Here is a 24,188-nt window from a genome sequence, read left to right as displayed (position 1 = left end):
GGCTGCACCGCTGAGGCCAGCGCCTGGGTGTCGGGAGGATCCCACGTGCTGCCCACTGGGGGCTTTGGCCATTGCGGGCTGCAGAATCCTCGGTTGCTATTGGAAACCATGACATCACTGGCAAGGGGCGGAGTTAGGCAGAGGGATGCGTGGAGAGGACAAAGGATCCGGCGAGGACCCCCAGGGCGAGGATCGCGCGAGAGGGAGGGGCGCCTGATGTGCGGCCTCAGCCCCACAGTTGGGGACCAGACCCCAACCTCTCCTGGGAAATGGGGCTCAGCACGTGGGGCAGCACCGGCACCCTTCTGGCTCTTGACCTGGGGATCCGAGTCACGTGGTCCAGGGGATTGGGGTCCCTGTCCCCTTTCTGCTCCGTGAGGATGGAAGCACGTCTCCCTCCCCAGCGGGCGTGGCTTACGGCACCAGCCGCCCCGAAATAGCACTGTGCACGCGCACAAGCCGGCGGGACAGCCTGGCCCCGCAAAAAACGCAAAAGGGTGCAGGCTGCCCGCGGTGGCACAGGCCCCTCACCTCTCGCCGCAGCCCGCGCGAGTCGGCGCCGGTCCGCATCAGGGACCCCCACCCCGCAGCGGGCGCGCACACGCACTCGCGCGCGCACGGGAACGCAAGCGCACGCTCCGCTCCGCGTTGGGAAGCGGGGGCGGCGAGAGACGCAGAGACCTGGTGCGGGCTCCGGGCTCCGCTGCTGCCGCAGTCGCCGCAGCCTCGGGACCGGCACCGGCACCGGCACCGGCACCGGCGAGTCCCCTGCGCGCGGAGCGCTAGGAGCCGCCGCGGAGCCGCTTCAGCACCGCGGACAGCGCCGGCGCGCTCCGCACCGCGGCTCGGGGCGGGGAGACGCGGCGCCCCCAGCCCGCCGGGGATGCCCCGCGGGCCCCGCGTCGGCGCTGCCCCGAGCCAGGCCCGCCGCGGCCGGAGCCCATGAGCACCATGCATCTGCTGACGCTCGCCCTGCTGTTCTCCTGCTCCTTCGCCCGCGCCGCCTGCGACCCCAAGATCGTCAACATCGGCGCGGTGCTGAGCACGCGGAAGCACGAGCAGATGTTCCGCGAGGCCGTGAGCCAGGCCAACAAGCGCCACGGCTCCTGGAAGATCCAGCTCAACGCCACCTCGGTCACGCACAAGCCCAACGCCATCCAGATGGCCCTGTCGGTGTGCGAGGACCTCATCTCCAGCCAGGTGCCCGCCGCCCGCGCCGCCCCGCCCCACCCCGGGGAGGCGCCCTGCCCCGGTGCCCGCCGCCCGCCCCGCCCCACCCCGGGGAGGCCCCTGCCCCCACGGCCGGCCTCAGAGGGGCCTGGGGCTGCCCCGCACCGGCGTGCGAGGTTTGTGCCGGCAAGGGACGCGCGTTCCCGCACAGGGGCAGGCGCGCCACTCCAGCCCCAGGCGCTGCTGCGGGTTTAAGCAGGGTGGGGCCCGGGGCCATCTTGGCTTCTGCTCCTGGGTTCTCCCTCCCTTCCCCCGCCCCACGGGTCTGGCTGTCAGGAAACGGCCCAGGCGCGGGTGGGAGCGGGGCTGCGCATGTGACAAGTGCGGGCACCGTGTGGCTGCGGGGGAGGATGCGTCCCGACTGCGGGAGCTGTCCGCCCCCAGCTGCACGGCAGCCCTTTATGTAAGAGGCGGGGCAGACACGCGTGCTCACACGCACGCACAGGACACGTGACACCGGCACACACGCGTGCACGCTGCTCGGCGGGCCCAGACCCAGCCGTGCACCCCTTCGCGCTGCTGAGCCCCTGCCTGGCCGTGCACGCGCACGCGCACTCGCGCTCGCGCAGGCGCTGACTCGTGGCCCTTTGCGGGGCGGCCCTGGGTGACGACGGGCGGTGTGAGCTGGGGCAGGGAGACCTTTTCCCTCAGAAACCCTGACACCCGGCTCCTGGGGCAGACGTGTGGCCCAGCCAGGAGACACCAGAGAAGGCGCTGGCTCTGATGCCGGTGCGTCAGCGGTCCTGGCTTTCATCCCTGGCTCCGGCTCCCTGCTCACGCGCCTGGGCGGCAGCGGTGGTGGCACAAGTGCTCTGGCCCCTGCCACCCATGTGGGAGACCCGGATGGAGCTCCTGGCTCCTCCCTTTGGCTTGGCCCAGCCCCGGCTGTTCCTGGCATTTGGGAGTGAGCCGGGGGTTAAGAGCTCTGCTTCTTTTGGTCTCTGGCTCTCGAATCAATGAACTGTATCTATCGAGACTCCCTGCACCCACCATGCCCACGCCCCAGCCCGCAGCATCATGGGCCCCTGGGGCCAATGGCCCTATCATGCCTTCTGTCTGGGAGTCACACATCGCTCTGGCCCTCAGGACGGCCAGAGCCGGGAGCCAACCCTCTCAGACCTGCCCCATGGCCGGGCACTGCAGACCCAGCTCCAGCCTGCTGCACCCCCCCTTGTGGCAGAAGCGGGGGACCCACGACAGGGCCAAAGGCAGCGCTGGACGTGCAGCTCCCTTTGGTGACCCCTCTGCCTGGAGAGGGGCTGCAGAGGGGCAGGAAGTACCCGCTCCAGGAAGCAGAGCCCCTCCCGTGGTGGAGGCTCAGAAGGCCAGGCTCCCCCGGGGCCCTCCCGGCCCCTGCCTCAGGCCGGCACACAGCTCCCCGACACAGGGCTCTGGGCAGCGCTGGCCAGGCCTTCCCTGCAGCTGGGTGCTGCCTGCCCTGTCTCCAGGGCTGGCCGGCGCCCTCCTTGACCAGGGAGGGGGTGGCGGTGGCCTAGACGGTGGTGCAGAGCCAGCCATTCTCCCCATTACCCCCCAGGAGGACCCCCTGCTCAGGAAGGGACGGCAAGCCCCTCCCTCTGGGAGGTCTTACACCTGCCTCAGGGAGGCCGTCCAGGGCCCTGGGCAGCAGCAGCAGGGGCAGGAGGGGCTGGCGGGAGCTTCGTCTCCCTGGGCACCTCCTCGGCCGCCTCCATCTGTGCTGCGGGACTGGGAATGGGGATGGCCAGGCTGTCCTGGCTGTGCTGTGAGTGTGTCTGCAGCTGTGCCCAGCTGGCTTCCACCCCCGCGGCTCCGGGGCAGGGCCCAGCCTACCCAGCTGACCGTGTCCTCCCGCCCCCGTGTCCACAGGTCTACGCCATCCTGGTTAGCCACCCACCCACCCCCAACGACCACTTCACCCCCACCCCCGTCTCGTACACAGCTGGCTTCTACAGAATCCCTGTGCTGGGACTGACCACCCGCATGTCCATCTACTCCGACAAGGTAGGCCTGACCGCCGGCCCCGGAGCCGCAGCTGTCTGTCGGGGAGCCCAGCTCCAGTGCCCCCGCCCAGCCGGGACTGTGGCTCAAGGAGCAGAGGGGTGGTACACACACATTCACACTCACACAGTCATGCACAGCCACACTCACACAGCCACACCCACATTCATTCACACGCATACAGCCACACACATATACAGCCTCACACACACAGCCACACACAGTCACAGCCACACTCACACACATTCACACTCACACAGCCACACACAACACCCACACTCATTCACACTCACGCATACAGTCACACACATATACAGCCTCACACACACAGCCACACACACAATACTCACACTCATTCACATCCACACATACTCAGTCACACACAGCCACACACACAGCCACACACAGTGACAGCCACACTCACACACATTCACACTCACACAGCCACACACAACACCCACACTCATTCACACTCATGTATACAGTCACACACATATACAGCCTCACACACAGCCACACACACAACACCCACACTCATTCACACTCTCGCATACAGTCACACACATATACAGCCTCACACACACAGCCACACACACAGCCACACACAGTCACAGCCACACTCACACACATTCACACTCACACAGCCACACACAACACCCACACTCATTCACACTCACGCATACAGTCACACACATATACAGCCTCACACACACAGCCACACACACAATATTCACACTCATTCACATTCACACATACTCAGAGTCACACACAGTCTCACACACAGCCACACAGTCACACACACAGCCACACACAGTCACAGCCGCAGTCACACACATTCACATTCACACTCCATGGTCACGCACACAACACCCACACTCATTCACACACTCAGAGCCACACACACACACTCACACTCTCACAGTCTCCCAGGTGTGCACACAAGTCACACACATGCACACACATGCACACACTCACAACCACACATTCCCTCCTGCCTGTCACAGATTCACACGCACACGTGTGTGCTCTCACAGCCCACACGCTGTCACACACGTGTGGTCACCTGCACACTGCAGTTGCACGCACTCCCACAGCCTCAGTCTGCCCACGCCTGGGGCGCATGGCAGCCCCCAGGGACTGGGAGGGCTGCACACACCACGGGGGCCACAGACCCTGCCTGAGCTCAGCCCCAGATGTACCTGCCTTAGGCAGCCTCAGGCTGCTGTGGGGGAGGGGTGGGTCTACTCTCAGGTGGAGGCGGAGGGGGCCAGGCTGCCTGGGCCAGTGGGGTCCTCCAGCAGGGCCCCCGAGGCAGGAGACAGGGACATCCAACCCTCCTCCCAGGCTGCCTGGGCCAGTGGGGTCCTCCAGCAGGGCCCCCGAGGCAGGAGACAGGGACATCCAACCCTCCTCCCAGGCTGCCTGGGCCAGTGGGGTCCTCCAGCAGGGCCCCCGAGGCAGGAGACAGGGACATCCAACCCTCCTCCCAGGCTGCCTGGGCCAGTGGGGTCCTCCAGCAGGGCCCCCGAGGCGGGAGACAGGGACATCCAACCCTCCTCCCAGGCTGCCTGGGCCAGTGGGGTCCTCCAGCAGGGCCCCCGAGGCGGGAGACAGGGACATCCAACCCTCCTCCCAGGCTGCCTGGGCCAGTGGGGTCCTCCAGCAGGGCCCCCGAGGCGGGAGACAGGGACATCCAACCCTCCTCCCAGGCTGCCTGGGCCAGTGGGGTCCTCCAGCAGGGCCCCCGAGGCGGGAGACAGGGACATCCAACCCTTCTCCCAGGCTGCCTGGGCCAGTGGAGTCCTCCAGCAGGGCCCCCGAGGCGGGAGACAGGGACATCCAACCCTCCTCCCAGGCTGCCTGGGCCAGTGGGGTCCTCCAGCAGGGCCCCCGAGGCAGGAGACAGGGACATCCAACCCTCCTCCCAGGCGCCCCAGGCCTCAGCCAAGACAAAGCGGTCACATTCCTGGGCCCCATGCCCCCCTCCTGGGCCCTGTGTCCTCCTGAAAAGGAGAGAAAGCTGTTCATGAAGGAAGGCAGAGCGGCAACTCCATGGTCCCCCGTGAGGCCAAGGCAGGGCCAGGGTCCCTGTGCCCAGCACACCCGCAAGACCAAGGCAGGGCCAGGGTCCCTGTGCCCAACGCACCCGCAAGACCAAGGCAGGGCCAGGGTCCCTGTGCCCAATGCACCCGCAAGACCAAGGCAGGGCCAGGCACAGGCTCCCGGGGCACCGCAGGCTCCCAGGGACAGGGCACAGCCCCAGGCACAAAGTGGCAGTCCCGGGCTCACTCTACAGGGCTTCCCTGGGCACCCAGAGACGCGGGTCCCCTGCGGGCGGCCCCGGGCTCTCCCTGGAAGCTGACGCCCAGAGATGCGGGCAGGGCCAGCCAGCGGTGACCCCGGGAGGGGTGGACGGGACTTGAAAGAGTGAAGACTCCCCAAAACACCAATGACTGACAGCCGCTGGGGATGTCCTGAGCCCCGCCTCCGTGGGCGTGGCCTGGCCGCCGGCCCTCACGCCCCGCCCCCCGCAGAGCATCCACCTGAGCTTCCTGCGCACGGTGCCGCCGTACTCGCACCAGTCCAGTGTGTGGTTCGAGATGATGCGGGTGTACAGCTGGAGCCACGTGATCCTGCTGGTGAGCGACGACCACGAGGGCCGCGCGGCGCAGAAGCGCCTGGAGACGCTGCTGGAGGAGCGCGAGTCCAAGGTGAGCGGCGCGCGCGGCCGGGGCGCGGGGTCCGCGCTGCTGTCTGTGGCTCCGTGTGACTCTCTCTCCATCGTGCTGGCCGGCAGCCCCGCCCCGGCGGGCGCCCGCCCCGGCCTGTCCTCGGCTCATTTCACTCGCTTTGCCATTAGTCCAAATCTCCTTCGTGCCAGTCCCTGCGGGGCCAGGGCCGGACCACCTGGAGCTCCGCAAACACCCCCCCGCCCCGCCCCGGGGGCTACTTCGGGGTGGCAGCCACCCCCCGCGGGTCCCCCAGGCCTGTTCCACGTGCTCCTCCTGGAGCCCCCACCGCACCGAGGCCCACCCAGGCCTCCGCCACTCCTGCCCCGGGGGTGCCTCCTTCAGGCCCTCCAGCTGTGCCTGGACCCCTCCCCTGCCCACACCTGGCAGACCCTGGCTCCTGGACACAGAGCCCCCACCCCACCCCGGCCCAGCCCCACCTTGTGCTGCTATGAACTGAGCCAGGACTCCCTGGGGGCGGGGGTCCAAGCGACCCCCACTGCCTTCCTTGCCAGTCAGAGGGGACCCAGACCACCTCCCAGCCCCAGCGCCCAGGCTGTGCAGAGAGGGAGGGAGGCCCGGGCTGGGGGCCCAGAGGGGCTGGGAGCTCGATCTGTCTGTGAAGCCAAAGCTTCATCCAAGCTAGCAACCATCTGGGCCCCCAGGGCGCTCAGGACCCGGGAGGGAGGGAGTAGGGGGCCCTGGGGGGCGGCGAGGCAGACCCAGGGTGCCTGGGGACCTGTCACGGGGGAAGCAGGGATGGAGGCTGACTGGGAGCATGGGGCCCCGCCCACCCTGAGACAGAGCCCCGCCCCCAGCACCTGACAGGCAGGTCACCTCCTCAGCACGCACATACACTCTGTGCCATGTGTGCACTCGGGCCCTGCTCACGCACACAAGCACACGCCTGACACGCCCTGCAGGCTCTCATCACGCTCCCCCCCGGCCACAGACTCAGGCCGCCCGTGGGCTCACACTCGGACACACACGGGCCCCCGGGTGCTGCTCACAGCACCTGCCCCCGCGGCTCTGCTGCCACACACACACACACACACACACGTGTGTTCCTCGGCTGGTGTGCACACAGCCCCCTGCAGGCACACACATGCACATGCACACACACACGTGGGCCTCCTGGTAGTGAGGAGGGAAGCCCTGGGCCTCAGCCAGGCAGGTGGGAGGACGGGAGGGGGGGAGGGACCTGGGAGCAGGGCTGGGGGCTGCTGGGCCACAGGCAGGACTGGGGTGGGCGGGGTCACACGGCAGGTGCATGGCAGGGCTGGGGGCGGCAGGCGGGGTCCCGAGGGTGGGCATGGACAGAACCCCCTCTCTCCCGAGACGCTGGCCCCCAAGAGCAGAGCTCCGAGGCCGGGAGCCCCCGCGCCCCGCCCCGCGCCCCGGGCCTCGGTGTTTGCGAGCTCCAGGTGCGGCCGCGAGCAGTGGTGCCGAGGAGGTGGTGTGATTGCTTGGCTCCGTCATTTCTGACCGTTGATAATCTTCTGTGTCTGCGTATTTTCTCTGTGCACATTATCCATCAGAGTAAAAAAAGGAACTATGAAAACCTCGACCAACTGTCCTATGACCACAAGCGCGGACCCAAGGTATATATGCATGGACGTGCACGCCACCCACCGGCTAGCGCGCCGCGGGCGCCGTGCCGCGCCCAGCCGCAGGCCCCAGCAGGAAGCAGAGCCAGGCGGAGAGGCAGGCAGCAGGCAGGCGAGGGCAGGCGTGGGCGGCCGCCCGCCGCGGGCCCGGCTGCAGGAGGAGCCGCTCTCTGGGAAGTGCATGCCAAACTCCGGGACCCCCAGGGCTTCCTCACGGAACCTGGGCGGGCACCCGCCCACCCAGCCGGCCGACGGCGCTGCTGCCGGGGGCTGCGGAGCGGCGCGAGAGGAGCTCCCGTGGTTCTGGTTCCGAGACTCTGTTTCCTGACCGCTGCACGCCTTTTCCTGAGTCCGGTCCACTTCAGCTTGCATGCCCAGTGCAGACAGCAGGACTGGAGGAGAGCGGCAGGCAGAGCAGCAGAGCCAGCCGGCTGAAGACAGGAGAGGCAGGGCCAGGCCAGGCCAGGAGCCAGCGAGGCAGGTGCAGGCGCAGGTGCAGGTGGCAGGCGGCCCCGCCGCCCCGCCGCTGGACTCTTGTCCCTGAGGCGCTGTGTCCTCTGCCGCGGCCGCCGGCTAACACCCCCGCTCGCACCGCAGGCAGAGAAGGTGCTGCAGTTCGACCCGGGGACCAAGAACGTGACGGCGCTGCTGATGGAGGCGCGCGAGCTGGAGGCCAGGGTCATCATCCTCTCGGCCAGGTGAGGCCCTGCTCGCCGCTCCCCCCGCGTGCCCACCCCCGAGCCCTGCCTGCCCCTGGGGGGACACCGACCGGGGCCCTGTTTGCTCGCCCAGCGAGGCCGCGGGGGTGGGGCCACGGCTGCTCCTGCAGCGGGTGCCGCCGGGAGGTGCTCGTCACCCCCTCCCCGCCCGGTTCACAGCGGCAAATCCAGGGTTGGGGTCGGGGGTCTCCTGCCCTCAACCTCAGCAGTGTGGGAACTGCGGGGAAGGCTACCAGGGGCTCCCAGAGACAGGGTGGACGACATGGCCAGGGCCAGGGCTGCACAGAGAGACCCCCCTGCACCGCTCATCGTGGGGCTCCAGGGAGATCGGGGTGTGGCGGGTGGGCAGTGAGAGCAGGAGGAACGCGTCCAGCTGCTGAAGTGGACATGGCCGCACCGAGCTGGACCTGCCAGGCTCAGACAGAGCGACTGGAGTGGCCGCCCGGACACAGGCCGGAGAACCGCACAGAAATCCAAACCACGAAGCTCCAGCCCCTGGCCCAGGAGAGCCGGTGGGGGCTTTGCCTCGATTATCGCTGTGCCTCGTGAGCCTGGGGCACCCAGCACCCACACCGGCTGGGCGTGTGGGCCCCAGGGTCAGCCAGGCCTGGGGGGTGGCTGAGAGCCCTGGGAAGAGACATGGTCATGGCAGACAGGTGTAAGCTTGTCACACCACACACATGTACATGCACACGTACACCACACCACGTGTGCACACAGTGCAGCCCTATGCACACACACACCCCACAGGTGCACACATCCATGCACCCCAACACGGCATATGCACACGCGCACACAGACACACCGTATGCACAACACACAGAAGCACACAGACACATGCCATGAAACAATGTGTACACCATGTTGTGTTGTACCACATGTGCACGTACATGCACACACCACATACACGCCACATACATGCGCATATGGCACACCAAATTAGACCACATATGCACGTACCTGCGTACACCACATGGACACAAGTGCACCACACACACGGGCTAACATGTACCTGTGTGTGCCATAGATGTGCACATGCCATCTGCACGGCACACTGTGCACACAGCACATACACAACGCACAGACATGTACACACGTGCGTGCCATACATGTACCGTACATGTGCTCATGTAATGCCGTCACACACAGATGTGTGCACAACGCCATAGTGCACCGCGTGTGCACACCCCAGATACACACCGCACACGCACATATACAGGCACACACATTCACGCCACATGCACACGTGTCCACCACACATGGGAAAACATATGCCTGTGTATACCACAGGGGCACATGCCCTGTGCACATCACCCATACATGCATGTGCGTACTGTGCGTGCACACATGGTATCACCGGCACAACATAGGTACATGTGCACAAATGCACATGCTATGTACAAACCACACGTGTGCAGTCACATGGCACATATGTGTCAATGCACACACAAGCAACCAGATGTACACCACACACTGGCACACACATGCATGTGTCATATACATACATGAGCCGTGTGAACACAACACAGTCATGCACATGCACATGCCATTTGCACACCACCATAGGAACACCTTGTGTACCTCACACATGCACACCTCACCTGTGCACACACAATTATGCAACACACACATGTGCACACGTACACACACAACGCACATGTCCACACACAAGGCACTTTCCACTCTTGCACACCACAGTACAGCACACACATAAACGCCATGATCAGGAAGAGCTACGCTCACAATTCACACAAACGTGAACCTGCACATGTGTCCTTGTGCATCAGTACATGCACTGTGCACACACCACACGCTACACACATGTGTGTGCACCGCTCACAGCCACACATCCACCGACCCCGCCATGGGCGAACCACGGGCCCCTGGCCCGACAGCTGGGAGGGCTGGACCCCTGCAGCTGAGCCGGGGCCCCACAGTGCAGCCTGGGCCTCACGGCCACCGTGGCCCCTCCCTCCTGGAGCTGCCCAGAGACTCCGTGACACCCGCTTCCTGTTTAAAAAGAAGATTGATTTGGAAGAGAGAGAGAGAGAGAGAGAGAGAGAGAGAGGAGAGGTCTTCCATCCGCTGGGTCACTCCCCACATGGCCATGATGGCCGGGGCTGGGCCAGGTCGCAGCCAGGAGCCCAGAGCTCCATCCGGTCTCCCCCGGGGGTGCAGGGGCCCAGCACGGGGGCCGTCCCTCGCTGCCTTCAGGCAACCAGCAGGGAGTGGGCAGGACGAGGGGCCCAGATGCCGGCACTGCAGGCGAAGGCTTTACCCGCTGCGCCACAGAGCCCGCCCCTACTCAGTGTGGGCGGTTTCTACGGCGTGCAGAGAGCTGGCTCCAAACCTCGCGTTTTTTTTCCCCCTGAAATTGTTGGTGTCGGGAGGAGGTGGGGCGGTTGATCAGCTTCTGTCCACCATCACCCACCGATCGCAGTCACTCCACCGCGTCGCTGGCCCAGACCCGGCTGCACCGAGAAGATGGCTCCTCTGCCAGCCTGGTGGGCAGAGCTGGCGGCCAGGAGCTGAGCCTGGACACTGCCGGGCGCCCTGGCTCTGGCCGCCTGTGTGCGGTGGCTTCCGGCCGGCTGCACAGGCTGAGGGTTTGCATTGCTCCGTGGGCTCCTCCTTGACAGCGCAGGGCAGGGCCCTGGGGCAGCCGAGGGCAGCTGGGGCGCCAGCGTCAGCCTCTGTGCAAACAGCCCAGCGCCCGGGCAACCCACCAAGCACGCTGCCCTGCTGCCCACGCACTGGAGACGCCGGGCCCCAGTCCCTGGCCAGGCCCGGTGTGGGGGCTCCTTGTCACCACCAGGGAGGCCCCAGCCCCCCAGGGTCCCCGTGCACAGGGGCTCTCCCGTGAGGGAGCCCAGGGTGCGTGGCCCTGAGCTCTGTGCCAACCCCAGCAGGCAGCAGCCCCTCAACTCTCCCCGAAAGCCCCCACCCGAGTCCCATCTGAACACGGGGCTGCAGACAGGGGCTGTCCACGAAGTCACAGGGGCTCAGGGCGTAGTTAGGCGCAGACCCCACTCTGCCCCCCAGGGGCACCCGTTTGCCTCAGCTTCCCCTCCCGACACAGGGGTGGTCCCGGCGCCTTCCTGAGGCCCCGGCAGAATACCCCAGGTGGAGGTGCAGGTGCCCAGGGCCCAGCCAGGCCGGCCCCCAGAGGCCTAGGAGGCGCCCGGGTCCTGGCCCGTCACCCCCCTCTGCCCCACAGCGAGGACGATGCGGCCACCGTGTACCGCGCAGCCGCGATGCTCAACATGACCGGCTCGGGGTACGTGTGGCTGGTGGGGGAGCGCGAGATCTCGGGGAACGCCCTGCGCTACGCCCCCGACGGTGAGTGCCGGGTGGGCCCGGGCCTTTGGGCGGGCGGCAGGCGGCGGCGGGGCCCCCGCGGGCTCTGAGCCGGCCTCGCCGCAGGCATCATCGGGCTGCAGCTCATCAACGGGAAGAACGAGTCCGCGCACATCAGCGACGCCGTGGGCGTGGTGGCGCAGGCGGTGCACGAGCTGCTGGAGAAGGAGAACATCACCGACCCGCCGCGCGGCTGTGTGGGCAACACCAACATCTGGAAGACCGGGCCGCTCTTCAAGAGGTGAGGCTGGGGCCGCGCCCGCCGGGAGCGTCCAGGGTCCCAGCAGGTCGGAGGAGGAGGCCATGCGGAGCCAGAGTCCCAGGTGGACAGCTCCACCAGGAAGGCGTGTGCACACAGCCCCACACCTGCTGCGGGTGGCTGGTGAAGGCAGAAGGCGTGCAGGTGTGTGCCCCAGGTGGCAGGTGTGCACGCGTGTGCCCCAGGTGGAAGGCGTGCAGGTGTGTGCCCCAGGTGGAAGGCATGTATGTGTGTGCTCACATGTAGAAGGCGTGCACGTGTGTGCCCCAGGTGGAAGGCGTGCAGGTGTGTGCCCCAGGTGGAAGGCATGTATGTGTGTGCTCACATGTAGAAGGCGTGCACGTGTGTGCCCCAGGTAGCAGGTGTGCACGTGTGTGCCCCAGGTAGCAGGCGTGCAGGTGTGTGCCCCAGGTAGCAGGTGTGCACGTGTGTGCCCCAGGTGGAAGGCGTGCAGGTGTGTGCCCCAGGTGGCAGGTGTGCACGCGTGTGCCCCAGGTGGAAGGCGTGTATGTGTGTGCCCCAGGTGGAAGGCGTGCACGTGTGTGCCCCAGGTAGCAGGTGTGCACGTGTGTGCCCCAGGTGGAAGGCGTGCAGGTGTGTGCCCCAGGTGGAAGGCATGTATGTGTGTGCTCACATGTAGAAGGCGTGCACGTGTGTGCCCCAGGTAGCAGGCGTGTACGTGTGTGTCCCAGGTAGCAGGTGTGCACGTGTGTGCCCCAGGTAGCAGGCGTGTACGTGTGTGCCCCAGGTAGCAGGCGTGTACGTGTGTGTCCCAGGTAGCAGGTGTGCACGTGTGTGCCCCAGGTGGAAGGCATGTATGTGTGTGCTCACATGTAGAAGGCGTGCACGTGTGTGCCCCAGGTAGCAGGCGTGCACGTGTGTGCCCCAGGTAGCAGGTGTGCACGTGTGTGCCCCAGGTGGAAGGCGTGCAGGTGTGTGCCCCAGGTGGAAGGCATGTATGTGTGTGCTCACATGTAGAAGGCGTGCACGTGTGTGCCCCAGGTAGCAGGCGTGTACGTGTGTGTCCCAGGTAGCAGGTGTGCACGTGTGTGCCCCAGGTAGCAGGCGTGCACGTGTGTGCCCCAGGTAGCAGGCGTGTACGTGTGTGTCCCAGGTAGCAGGTGTGCACGTGTGTGCCCCAGGTAGCAGGCGTGTACGTGTGTGCCCCAGGTAGCAGGCGTGTACGTGTGTGTCCCAGGTAGCAGGTGTGCACGTGTGTGCCCCAGGTGGAAGGCATGTATGTGTGTGCTCACATGTAGAAGGCGTGCACGTGTGTGCCCCAGGTAGCAGGCGTGCACGTGTGTGCCCCAGGTAGCAGGTGTGCACGTGTGTGCCCCAGGTAGCAGGCGTGTACGTGTGTGCCCCAGGTAGCAGGCGTGTACGTGTGTGCCCCAGGTAGCAGGCGTGTACGTGTGTGCCCCAGGTAGCAGGCGTGTACGTGTGTGCCCCAGGTGGAAGGCGTGCACGTGTGTGCCCCAGGTAGCAGGTGTGCACGTGTGTGCCCCAGGTGGAAGGCGTGCACGTGTGTGCCCCAGGTAGCAGGTGTGCACGTGTGTGCCCCAGGTGGAAGGCGTGCACGTGTGTGCCCCAGGTGGCAGGTGTGCACGTGTGTGCCCCAGGTGGAAGGTGTGCACGTGTGTGCCCCAGGTGGAAGGCGTGCACGTGTGTGCCCCAGGTGGCAGGTGTGCACGTGTGTGCCCCAGGTGGAAGGTGTGCACGTGTGTGCCCCAGGTGGAAGGCATGCACGTGTGTGCCCCAGGTGGAAGGCGTGCACGTGTGTGCCCCAGGTAGCAGGTGTGCACGTGTGTGCCCCAGGTGGAAGGCGTGCACGTGTGTGCCCCAGGTAGCAGGTGTGCACGTGTGTGCCCCAGGTGGAAGGCGTGTACGTGTGTGTCCCAGGTAGCAGGTGTGCACCTGTGTGCCCCAGGTGGAAGGCGTGCACGTGTGTGCCCCAGGTAGCAGGTGTGCACGTGTGTGCCCCAGGTGGAAGGCGTGCACGTGTGTGCCCCAGGTAGCAGGCGTGCACGTGTGTGCCCCAGGTGGAAGGCGTGCACGTGTGTGCCCCAGGTGGAAGGCGTGCACGTGTGTGCCCCAGGTGGAAGGCGTGTATGTGTGTGCCCCCAGGCATCAGGGAAGCTGGTGGTGCCAGCAGATGCCCACCCCCTGCGCAGCCACCTGACCCTGGCCGTTCCCAGGACCGGGACAGGAGGGCCCTGGCTGCCCTGGAGGCCTGCAGGGTGGGGGAAGCGGCCCCCTGACGAGTGGAACACACGGCCCCCAGGGTCCTGATGTCCTCCAAGTATGCGGACGGCGTGACCGGCCGCGTGGAGTTCAACGAGGATGGGGACCGCAAGTTCGCCAACTACAGCATCATGAACCTGCAGAATCGCAAGCTGGTGCAAGTGGGCGTCTACAACGGCACCCACGTAGGTGGGGGTCATGAGGGGGTGGGGGCTGGGGCCTTAGGGTCCTGGGGCCAAGACCCCTGCGTGGCCACCCTCCATCTCATACTCCCACCCCCAGGTCATCCCCAACGACAGGAAGATCATCTGGCCAGGAGGGGAGACGGAGAAGCCTCGAGGGTACCAGATGTCCACCAGGCTGAAGGTGGGACCCCCAGCCTACAGGCAGCGAGGAGGGGGCCTGCCTCAGCTGCCGACCTCCCCAGGGCACAGCAGGGGGCAGGCCACGACGGGGTCGGCTCCCCCAGCACCCCTCTTGATTCAACCCTGAGGGTGGGCTGGCCGGGGGGCAGCCTGGAGGGTCACTGTGCCTGGTGTGGACCTCGTCCCCAGCACTCTGTGTCCTGGTGCCTCATCACCCCCAGCTACCCCAGGCCGCGCGGCCCTGGGCCTTTGGGAGCCCCTGGCTGGCCGCTCCTTCCCTCCAGGCAGTCTCCTTGGCCTGGCCGCTGCCCCGCTCTGGGCTCGGGCACTGGCCCCTGTCTCCTCCGGTGCTCTCCTGAGTCTCCCGGCACTGCCGCCCCACCCGTGTCAGCGCTCCGTGGCAGGCAGTGGGCGGCGGGCTGCGAGTCTCAGGGAAAACGGCCCCGCCCCTTGCGGCTCTGCTTGTTCCACAAGCGCGGGGGGGGGGGGGGGCCCTGAGCCAGGAACGCACCAAGTCTGAAGCCAGGGCTTGCGGTCCCGAGGGCCAGGGCCCCGCCTCCCCTCCCTCCCCGCTCCCGCGCAGGCTCAGCCCCGCGGCCCCAGCCTGGCCCTCCCAGAACGGGGGTCGGGGGCCTGAGGCCGGGTGGAGGGCGCGCGCGGAGCCCCACGGGCCCTGTCCCCGCAGATCGTCACGATCCACCAGGAGCCCTTCGTGTACGTGAAGCCCACGCTGAGCGACGGGACGTGCAAGGAGGAGTCCACGGTGAACGGCGACCCGGTCAAGAAGGTCATCTGCACCGGGCCCAACGACACCTCGCCGGGCAGCCGTGAGTGCGCGGGCCGGGCGCGGGCGTGCGGGCGGGTGCGCGTGCGGGCGCGCGGCGCGGGCCCAGCTCTGGCCGCCCTCGCCCGCAGCGCGCCACACGGTGCCGCAGTGCTGCTACGGCTTCTGCGTCGACCTGCTCATCAAGCTGGCGCGCACCATGAACTTCACCTACGAGGTGCACCTGGTGGCCGACGGCAAGTTCGGCACGCAGGAGCGGGTAGGCGCGGGGCGGGCGGGGCCCCCTCCCCAGGCGGGGCGGGCGGGGCGGGGCCCCTCCCCAGGTGGGGCGGGGCGGGGCGGGCGGGGCCCCCTCCCCAGGCGGGGCGGGGCGGGGCGGGGCGGGCGGGGCCCCCTCCCCAGGCGGGGCGGGGCGGGCGGGGCGGGCGGGGCCCCCTCCCCAGGCGGGGCGGGCGGGGCGGGGCGGGGCCCCTCCCCAGGCGGGGCGGGCGGGGCGGGCGGGGCCCCCCGGCGGCGCTGACCCGGCCGCGCGCAGGTCAACAACAGCAACAAGAAGGAGTGGAACGGCATGATGGGCGAGCTGCTGAGCGGGCAGGCCGACATGATCGTGGCGCCGCTGACCATCAACAACGAGCGCGCCCAGTACATCGAGTTCTCCAAGCCCTTCAAGTACCAGGGCCTGACGATCCTGGTCAAGAAGGTGGGCGGGGCTGGCGGGGCTGGCGGGGCCGGAGCAGGGGCGGGGGTCTTGGCGGGGCGGGGCCGGAGCAGGGCCGGGGGTCTTGGCGGGGGCGGGGCTGGCGCGGGGCGGCGGGGCGCGGGGCTGGCGGGGCCGGCGGGGCCGGAGCAGGGCCGGAGGTCTTGGCGGGGGCGGGGCTGGCGCGGGGCGGCGGGGCGCGGGGCTGGCGGGGCTGGCGGGGCCGGCGGGGCCGGAGCAGGGCCGGGGGTCTTGGCGGGGGCGGGGCCGGAGCAGGGCCGGGGGTCTTGGCGGGGCGGGGCCGGCGCGGGGGCGCGGGACTGGCGGGGCTGGCGGGGCGGGGCGGCGGGGCGCGGGGCGGCGGGGCCGGCGGGGCCGGCGGGGCCGGCGGGGCCGGAGCAGGGCCGGGGGTCTTGGCGGGGCGGGGCCGGAGCAGGGCCGGGGGTCTTGGCGGGGCGGGGCCGGAGCAGGGCCGGGGGTCCTGGCGGGGGCGGGGCCGGGGGTCTTGGCTGGGCGGGGCCGGAGCAGGGCCGGAGGTCTTGGCGGGGCGGGGCCGGCGCGGGGCGGCGGGGCACGGGGCTGGCGGGGCTGGCGGGGCTGGCGGGGCCGGCGGGGCCGGAGCAGGGCCGGGGGTCTTGGCTGGGCGGGGCCGGAGCAGGGCCGGAGGTCTTGGCGGGGCGGGGCCGGCGCGGGGCGGCGGGGCACGGGGCTGGCGGGGCTGGCGGGGCTGGCGGGGCCGGCGGGGCCGGAGCAGGGCCGGGGGTCTTGGCTGGGCGGGGCCGGAGCAGGGCCGGAGGTCTTGGCGGGGCGGGGCCGGAGCAGGGCCGGGGGTCCTGGCGGGGACGGGGCCGGAGCAGGGGCTGGGGTCTTGGCGGGGCGGGGCCGGCGCGGGGGCGCGGGACTGGCGGGGCCGGCGGGGCCGGAGCAGGGCCGGGGGTCTTGGCGGGGGCGGGGCCGGAGCAGGGCCGGGGGTCTTGGCGGGGGCGGGGCGGCGCGGGGCTGGCGCGGGGCTGCGGGGCTGGCGGGGCTGGCGGGGCCGGCGGGGCCGGAGCAGGGCCGGGGGTCCTGGCGGGGGCGGGGCCGGAGCAGGGCCGGGGGTCCTGGCGGGGGCGGGGCCGGAGCAGGGCCGGGGGTCTTGGCGGGGCGGGGCCGGAGCAGGGCCGGGGGTCTTGGCGGGGGCGGGGCGGCGCGGGGCTGGCGCGGGGCGGCGGGGCTGGCGGGGCTGGCGGGGCCGGCGGGGCCGGAGCAGGGCCGGGGGTCCTGGCGGGGGCGGGGCCGGAGCAGGGCCGGGGGTCCTGGCGGGGGCGGGGCCGGAGCAGGGCCGGAGGTCTTGGCGGGGCGGGGCCGGAGCAGGGCCGGGGGTCCTGGCGGGGGCGGGGCCGGAGCAGGGGCTGGGGTCTTGGCGGGGCGGGGCCGGCGCGGGGGCGCGGGACTGGCGGGGCCGGCGGGGCCGGAGCAGGGCCGGGGGTCTTGGCGGGGCGGGGCCGGAGCAGGGCCGGGGGTCTTGGCGGGGCGGGGCCGGAGCAGGGCCGGGGGTCCTGGCGGGGCGGCGCTGACCGCGCGTGCGCCCCCAGGAGATCCCGCGGAGCACGCTGGACTCGTTCATGCAGCCGTTCCAGAGCACGCTGTGGCTGCTCGTGGGGCTGTCGGTGCACGTGGTGGCCGTCATGCTGTACCTGCTGGACCGCTTCAGGTGAGCCGGGGCCCGCGCCGCCAGCCCCGCGGGGGGACCCTGGCCGGGCCGGGCCGCGCCGCGCCGCCCGCTCTCTCTCCCGCCTGCCCTCTCGCCCCCGCAGCCCCTTCGGCCGCTTCAAGGTGAACAGCGAGGAGGAGGAGGAGGACGCGCTGACCCTGTCCTCGGCCATGTGGTTCTCCTGGGGCGTCTTGCTCAACTCGGGCATCGGGGAAGGCGCCCCGCGCAGCTTCTCGGCGCGCATCCTGGGCATGGTGTGGGCCGGCTTCGCCATGATCATCGTGGCCTCCTACACCGCCAACCTGGCGGCCTTCCTGGTGCTGGACCGGCCCGAGGAGCGCATCACCGGCATCAACGACCCGCGGGTGAGGCCCGGGCGGGCGGCGGGCTGCGGGCGCGGCGCGGCCCGGGGCCGCTGTGAGCGAGCGCGCGCTCTGCCCGCAGCTGCGGAACCCGTCGGACAAGTTCATCTACGCGACGGTGAAGCAGAGCTCGGTGGACATCTACTTCCGGCGGCAGGTGGAGCTGAGCACCATGTACCGGCACATGGAGAAGCACAACTACGAGAGCGCGGCCGAGGCCATCCAGGCCGTGAGGGACAAGTGAGGCGGGTTCGGGGCGGGGCGGGGCCGCGGGAGGGGCGGGCCTGGGGCGGGGCCGTGGGCGGGGCGGGGCTGGGGCGGGGCCGCGGGCGGGGCGGGGCCGTGGGCGGGGCGGGGCCGCGGGAGGGGCCGCGGGCGGGGCGGGCGCCCCCGCCGCCCGCCGCTGACCACGCCCGCCCGCAGCAAGCTGCACGCCTTCATCTGGGACTCGGCGGTGCTGGAGTTCGAGGCGTCGCAGAAGTGTGACCTGGTGACCACGGGCGAGCTCTTCTTCCGCTCGGGCTTCGGCATCGGCATGCGCAAGGACAGCCCCTGGAAGCAGAACGTCTCGCTGTCCATCCTCAAGTGAGCCCGCGCCCTGGCCCCGCCCCGCGCCTTAACCGGCCACGCCCACGCGGCAGCCCCGGCCCCGCCCCCGGCAAGCTCGTCCGCCCTGGCCCCGCCCCGTGGAAGCCCCGCCCCGCGCCTTGGCAGGCCACGCCCGGCCACGCCCACACGGCAGCCGCTGCCCCGCCCCGCAGGTCCCACGAGAACGGCTTCATGGAGGATCTGGACAAGACGTGGGTGCGGTACCAGGAGTGTGACTCGCGCAGCAACGCCCCCGCGACCCTCACCTTCGAGAACATGGCAGGTGGGCCCCGTCCCCCACGCCCCTGCCCGTGCCGGCGCCGCGGCAGCCTCTGAGGCCCTGGCGCCGGCCCGCAGGGGTCTTCATGCTGGTGGCCGGCGGCATCGTGGCCGGCATCTTCCTGATCTTCATCGAGATCGCCTACAAGCGGCACAAGGACGCGCGGCGCAAGCAGATGCAGCTGGCCTTCGCCGCCGTGAACGTGTGGCGGAAGAACCTGCAGGTAGGGTGGGCCACCCTGCGAGGCCTGCTGCCCAGGGCCCGGCCCTCCGCCAGCCCCCAGGCGGCGGCAGCCGCACTGGCTCTGGCTCCCGGGGGCAGGACCTGAGCTGGGAGCCGCAGCCGGGGGCCCGCGTGGGCGGCCGGGGAGGGGGCTGCCTGTAGGTGGCCGCCCACTGCAGAGCCAGGCCTTGGAGGGAGGCCCACGCCCTGCTTCGAGCCTCCAGCCGGCCCTCGGTCTCCAGAGCCGCCCACCGGTGCCGGTCCGGTAGGAGAAAAGCAGGCAGGGTAAGGCAGGGGGCCCCCTCCCCGCACGTGGCCCGCGAGCCGACCACCCCCCCAGGCCTCTCAGCACCTTGGGGACCCCCTCCCTCTGCGTCCCCTGCTCTGTGACGCTGGTCAGAGGTGGCCGAGGCGGGGGTCAGGCCCCGGCAGGCCGCGGCCCTGGTCTCTTCTCTTTGGGCGCCGTTCTGGAGCCAGTGTCTGGAGGCGAAGCTGGCACCGCACCGAGGGCTGTGGGGGGCGGGGGGCCGGGCTGTCGGAGCCCCCACACCTGTCATCCACCCGCTCTCGCTCTTGGCCCCACAGGCCCCCCCGGGGACCTGGCCGAGGCTCCTGTCTCACTCCAAGGCCATCTCGACTCCTGCCTTCGGCCCCCGAGCCCCCTCCTGAGTCTCGGTGTGTGTGCGCCCTTGGGGGTCAGCAGCCTGTGCGTGGAGTGGCCGGCGTGGCCGAGGGGCAACAGCTCCTCCTCCTCCTCCCGGGGACGCCTGAGAGCCAGGCCCACCTCCCAGCCCCAGCGCCAGCCAGGTCAGGCCGAGGAGAGGCCGCGCACCCCGCACGCCTGGCTGCCGGCTCAGCCGTCCAGCGCAGGGAGGCAGGCAGGAGTGAGGCCCGAGTGGCCGCCCAGGAGCAGGCCAGGGCAGGTGCGGCGCCACCCTTAGCTGTCTAATCACTTATACATATTCATTTTAGGATAGAAAGAGTGGTAGAGCAGAACCTGACCCTAAAAAGAAAGCCACATTTAGGGCTCTCACCTCCACCCTGGCTTCCAGCTTCAAGAGACGTAGGTCCTCCAAAGACACGGTAAGGGGGAGAGCACCCCGGTTCCACGTCTCCGACTCCCCCCTCGCTCCCTGCCTCCGTGTCTGTCTGCCCCTCCTCTCATCCCACCCCTGCCCCGGCCGCCTGGCCCCTCCGCCCCACACGGCCGGCGCTGTGCTCTCTCTCTCTCTCCCGACCTCTCCCCCGGCCCTCGCCGGCCCGGCCTCCCCCGTGTGTCTGCCCCGCCCCCATGCCGTGACCCACACACCATCCGAAGCCGTGTCCTGTGTTGGTCAGTCAGTCAGCCTCACCACAGCTCAGCCCCCGGGAGGCCACGCCATCCCCGCTCTGCCACGGCCCTGGCGCTCTCGCCTCCCCCAGAGGGGCCCGCCGCCCTCGCTCCCGTCCCGCCACGGCCCTGGAGGGGCAGCTGTGACGTCCCATCCCGTCCGTCTGTCTGGCCGCTGGCCCCGCCCCCCCGGACACCTGTCTCGCCTCTCACCAGAGCCATGCGTGTTGCATCTTCCATGTGGTCTCTGTGTGGGCTGGGGGCTGGGGGCCGGGCCTGGGTCCATCTGGGTGGACAGCTGGGCCTGGTGTTGGAACTGGCCCCTGGCAACAGGGGACTGTGTCAGGTGGGGAACGGGTGGCAGTGGGTGGCAGGCCAAGCAGGGGCCCTGCAGGGAGGTCGGGAGGCCGTCCCCGGAGGGTCTGAGAATGGGTGGGGGCAGCCCCGGAGCCCTGGCCTGCATGGTCTGGGGCGATACTGAGGCCCCCAGACATGGGCCCAGGAAGCAGAGGCCCCTGGGAAGGAGGCCACCCCCCCGCCCCGGTTTTGAGCCCAGAAGCCCTCTGCCTCCTGCCTGCTCGTCCCTGTACCAGCTGCACACACCTGGCTGCAGGTGTGCAGAGGCTGTCGTAGGACCCAAGCAGGCCAGGCAGCGCCAGGGAGCAGGTGGACCTGCAGCCACCCCCAGTGCAGATCCAGGCCACAAAGCAGTCCACGTTCTGGGGCAGAGAGAGCGAGCGAGCGAGCGCCCAGCTGCTCTGGGTCCCAGAGTGGGGGGTCCCTGGAGCTGGCAGCACCTGGAGGCTCTGGGGGTGGGCAGGTCTGGCGGGGGCGGGGTCTCCCAGGTACCCGCAGCAGCGCTGGTAGTCCTGCAGGTGGGGCCACTTCAGAGGGTGGCGCCGGCCCCTGGCCCCGCCTGTAGCTGAGGCAGGTGCAGCTCAGAGGTCTTCCTGGTGGCCGCCCGAGGACACGCCCCCGAGCCCCTGTTCAAGGGCCGGCCCCGCCCCGCAGGGCTGACCTCGGCGCGCCGCCGGCCCGTGGGAGGGCGGCCCAGCTCCCGCCTTCCTTCTCGCGCCGGGCACCTGTTCGGAGGGAGGTGGGGGGCGGGACGGGCTCCTTCGTGGGGGTGGGGTCGTCCGGCTGCTGAGATCGTCTGCCCCTGCCCTGCGGCCGGTCTGGGCCAGGGCAGCGCGGGGCGCTCGGGGCTGGGATCCCGGCGGGTATTGATTCTTGGTTCTTATTTATAGAGCACCGGGGGTGGACGCGGCCCTTTGCAAAACCAAAAAGACACGGTGCTGCCGCGACGCGCTATTGAGAGGGAGGAGGGCCAGCTGCAGCTGTGCTCCCGGCATAGGGAGAGCTGAGACGCCCCCCCCGCGGACGGACGGACGGACGGACGGACGGCGCCCCGCCCACGCAGAGCCCCGGCGCCTCCCCAGGCCGCGCCGCCCGCCGGCCGGCCGCCGCGCGTGCCCCGCGGGGGGCTAACGGCGCTGTCTGTGTATTTCTATTTTGCAGCAGTACCACCCCTCTGATATCACGGGCCCGCTGAACCTCTCAGATCCCTCGGTCAGCACCGTGGTGTGAGGCCCCCGGAGGCGCCCACCTGCCCAGTTAGCCCGGCCAAGGACACTGATGGGTCCTGCTGCTCGGGAAAGCCTGAGGGAAGCCCACCCACCCCAGAGACTGCCCACCCTGGGCCTCCCGCGCGCCCGCCCGCCCCGCTGCTGCCTGGCGGGCAGCCCCTGCTGGACCAAGGTGCCGACCGGAGCGGCTGAGGACGGCCAGAGCCGAGCCGGCTGGGCAGGGCCGCGGGCGCTCCGGGAGAGGCAGGGCCCCCGGGGTCTCCGAGCAGTGGGCCCAGGCCAGGGGCTGGGGGGCGTAGGCCTGCAGCCCGTCCGTCCCCAGCCACCAACCACCCTGAGCCCCAGTGGGGGGCCCACGGCCCCGGCTGGCCGCTGCAGCTGAGCGCCACCTTCTCCCGCCGGGGCCACCCCTGCCCGCGCCACTTCTTCCCCTCCGCGACGCACCGGCTGGCCCTGCCTGCCCTGCCCCCAGGGCGCCCTGGCTCCGCCGCGGGCAGCCGCCTCCCCAGGCCTCCCCCTCCGGACTGCGAGAGGCTGAGCCTCCTCTGGGCCGGCTGCCGGGGCCGGATTCCGCAGACGCCGGCTCAGGACTGTCTTCACCCCTGCCCCGCACGCCCGCCGCCTTGTACAGCACCAGCCCTCCCCGCGCGGCCCGTGTGCCCCCGCCCCACGTGGTGTGCAGTGGTGATGCCTAAAGGAATGTCACGCTATCTCGGCCTGTGTCGCTTGTTGGTGCTGGGCAGGGGCCGTGGGAGGAGGGCGGGGACGGGGCATGGGGGGGGGGCGCCCGCTCAGGCCTCGGCGGGGGCGGCGGCGGGGCTCCCAGCGTTCGCTGGCGAGGCTGGGCCGCCGGGGTCGAGGTCCAACGATCTCCTTGGCGGGCGGTGGGCAGCAGTGCGTTGGCGGCGGCGGCGACGCGCGCGGCAGGCGGTGAGGGCGGAGCCCAGCGCCAGGCAGGCGGCCAGGCTGGCGAGGAAGGACGCGGGCCCGAGCATGTAGATCATCGCCAGGTCGCGCGGGGCGAGCGGCCGCGCGCAGTGTCGGAAGGCGGCATCGGGGAAGGCGGCCAGGGGGCTGCGCGCCAGGCGCCCCGGCGACACGCAGACCGGCGTCTCGGCTTCTGCGGGACACAGGCGGCGTCAGGCGGCGGCCGCAGCTTTGCCCGAGCCGCCTGGCCGGCACCCCGCGCGGCTCACCTGATGCGGGCCGCGGGTGCCGACGCAGCCAGGTGCAAAGCGGGCGCAGCGCGCAGTCGCAGGTCCAAGGGTTGCCGCGCAGGCGCAGCGCGTCGAGGGCTGGCAGGCCGGCCAGCAGGCCCGGCGAGAGCGCGGACAGCGCGTTGTCCTGCAGGCTGAGCGCGCGCAGCAGCGGGAGCGCGCCTAGTGCCGCCGGCTCCAGGCGCGCCAGCCGGTTGCCCGCCAGCGAGAGGGTGCGCAGCGCGCGCAGCGGCCCGAAGGTGCCTGGCGCTAGCGCCTCCAGCCGGTTGGCGCTCAGGTCGAGCCGCTGCAGCGCGCCCAGGCCCCAAAAAGCGCGCGCGTGCACCCAGCGCAGCCCGTTCTCGCGCAGGTCCAGCCGCAGCAGCGCGTCCGCGTCCGCGAAGGCGCCGGGCGGCAGCGAACCCAAGCGGTTGTGGTCCAGCAGCAGGGCGCGCACTCGCCGGCTCAGGCCCGCCGGCACCGCGGACAGCGCGAGTGCCGAGCAGTTGGCCTGGCCGCCTGGCGCGCACGCGCACGCCTCGGGGCAGTCCGGGGCCCCCGAGACCCCCGAGGAGGTAGCCAGGGAGGGCGCCTGCGTGCAGACTTGCCACGGGTGCAGCAGCAGCAGCAGCAGCAGTGGCGGCGGCGGCGGCCACGAGGCAAATGATGGGCTTCGCATGGGGGCAGCCGGGGGGGCGGGGACCCGAGGCGGGAGGCCTGGCGCCCCTGCGTCCTGGGAACCCGTCCCTGCGGCGCCTGCACCAACACTAAACTGACCCGGGCACCCGCAGTTCCTGTCCCAAGCCTGATGCCGCGCCTGGGGCGGGGGCCAGGCTCGAAGCCAACACCCAGCACCGCCAGCCACCTGTCCCGGAGCTCCGTCCGGGCTCGTGACTCCGCGCCAGCCGCCGCGCCGACCAGACCGGCCCCCGCCCCCCGTCGTCCACCTCCGGGTGCCCCCAG

At 70.3% G+C, this 24,188-nt stretch overlaps 2 protein-coding genes across 5 annotated transcripts; one reads left to right on the top strand and one right to left on the bottom strand.

Annotated features, from left to right (window-relative positions):
• The first annotated feature begins 927 nt into the window (after positions 1 to 927).
• On the top strand, positions 928 to 22,197 carry GRIN1 (glutamate ionotropic receptor NMDA type subunit 1). 4 transcript variants are annotated; one of them, XM_062206833.1, is made up of 19 exons: positions 928 to 1,200; positions 3,079 to 3,213; positions 5,745 to 5,921; positions 8,144 to 8,244; positions 11,483 to 11,604; positions 11,689 to 11,863; positions 14,163 to 14,307; positions 14,405 to 14,488; positions 15,173 to 15,314; positions 15,403 to 15,530; positions 15,807 to 15,971; positions 17,543 to 17,661; positions 17,765 to 18,026; positions 18,106 to 18,263; positions 18,447 to 18,608; positions 18,785 to 18,894; positions 18,969 to 19,114; positions 20,086 to 20,196; positions 21,691 to 21,823. In XM_062206833.1, the coding sequence occupies exons 1-19, from the start codon at positions 943 to 945 to the stop codon at positions 21,805 to 21,807; spliced, it is 2,817 nt and encodes a 938-aa protein (XP_062062817.1). In that variant the 5' UTR covers positions 928 to 942; the 3' UTR covers positions 21,808 to 21,823. The 4 variants fall into 4 exon arrangements, with proteins under 4 accessions (XP_062062817.1, XP_062062815.1, XP_062062816.1 ...); XM_062206831.1 differs by lacking the exons at positions 20,086 to 20,196; positions 21,691 to 21,823 and adding exons at positions 7,478 to 7,540; positions 21,962 to 22,197 and having other exon boundaries at positions 943 to 1,200; XM_062206832.1 differs by lacking the exons at positions 20,086 to 20,196; positions 21,691 to 21,823 and adding an exon at positions 21,962 to 22,197 and having other exon boundaries at positions 943 to 1,200.
• Positions 22,198 to 22,820: 623 nt separating this feature from the next.
• Positions 22,821 to 23,904, bottom strand: LRRC26 (leucine rich repeat containing 26). The gene is made up of 2 exons (XM_062206829.1): positions 23,226 to 23,904; positions 22,821 to 23,149 (listed from the first exon to the last, which is right to left on the bottom strand). Exons 1-2 carry the CDS (start codon positions 23,902 to 23,904, stop codon positions 22,821 to 22,823), a joined length of 1,008 nt encoding a protein of 335 aa, XP_062062813.1.
• Between the last annotated feature and the right edge of the window lie 284 nt (positions 23,905 to 24,188).

The sequence above is a fragment of the Lepus europaeus genome, chromosome 12 (genome assembly GCF_033115175.1).
Source record: "Lepus europaeus isolate LE1 chromosome 12, mLepTim1.pri, whole genome shotgun sequence".
Lineage (NCBI taxonomy): Eukaryota > Metazoa > Chordata > Mammalia > Lagomorpha > Leporidae > Lepus > Lepus europaeus.
The sequence above is the reverse complement of the archived record's forward strand: the minus strand, read 5'-3'. Positions and strand labels throughout refer to the sequence as shown.

What these genes read in the sequence shown, in the direction of transcription:
- LRRC26 (XM_062206829.1), bottom strand. Translation starts at nt 23,904, where the DNA reads ATGCGAAGCCCATCATTTGCCTCGTGGCCGCCGCCGCCGCCACTGCTG. An exon ending in GCACCCGCGGCCCGCATCAG is followed by an intron (nt 23,150 to 23,225) that starts GTGAGCCGCGCG and finishes TGTGTCCCGCAG; the next exon opens with AAGCCGAGACGCCGGTCTGC.
- GRIN1 (XM_062206833.1), top strand. Translation starts at nt 943, where the DNA reads ATGAGCACCATGCATCTGCTGACGCTCGCCCTGCTGTTCTCCTGCTCC. An exon ending in TGGAGGAGCGCGAGTCCAAG is followed by an intron (nt 5,922 to 8,143) that starts GTGAGCGGCGCG and finishes CTCGCACCGCAG; the next exon opens with GCAGAGAAGGTGCTGCAGTT. An exon ending in AGATGTCCACCAGGCTGAAG is followed by an intron (nt 14,489 to 15,172) that starts GTGGGACCCCCA and finishes CTGTCCCCGCAG; the next exon opens with ATCGTCACGATCCACCAGGA.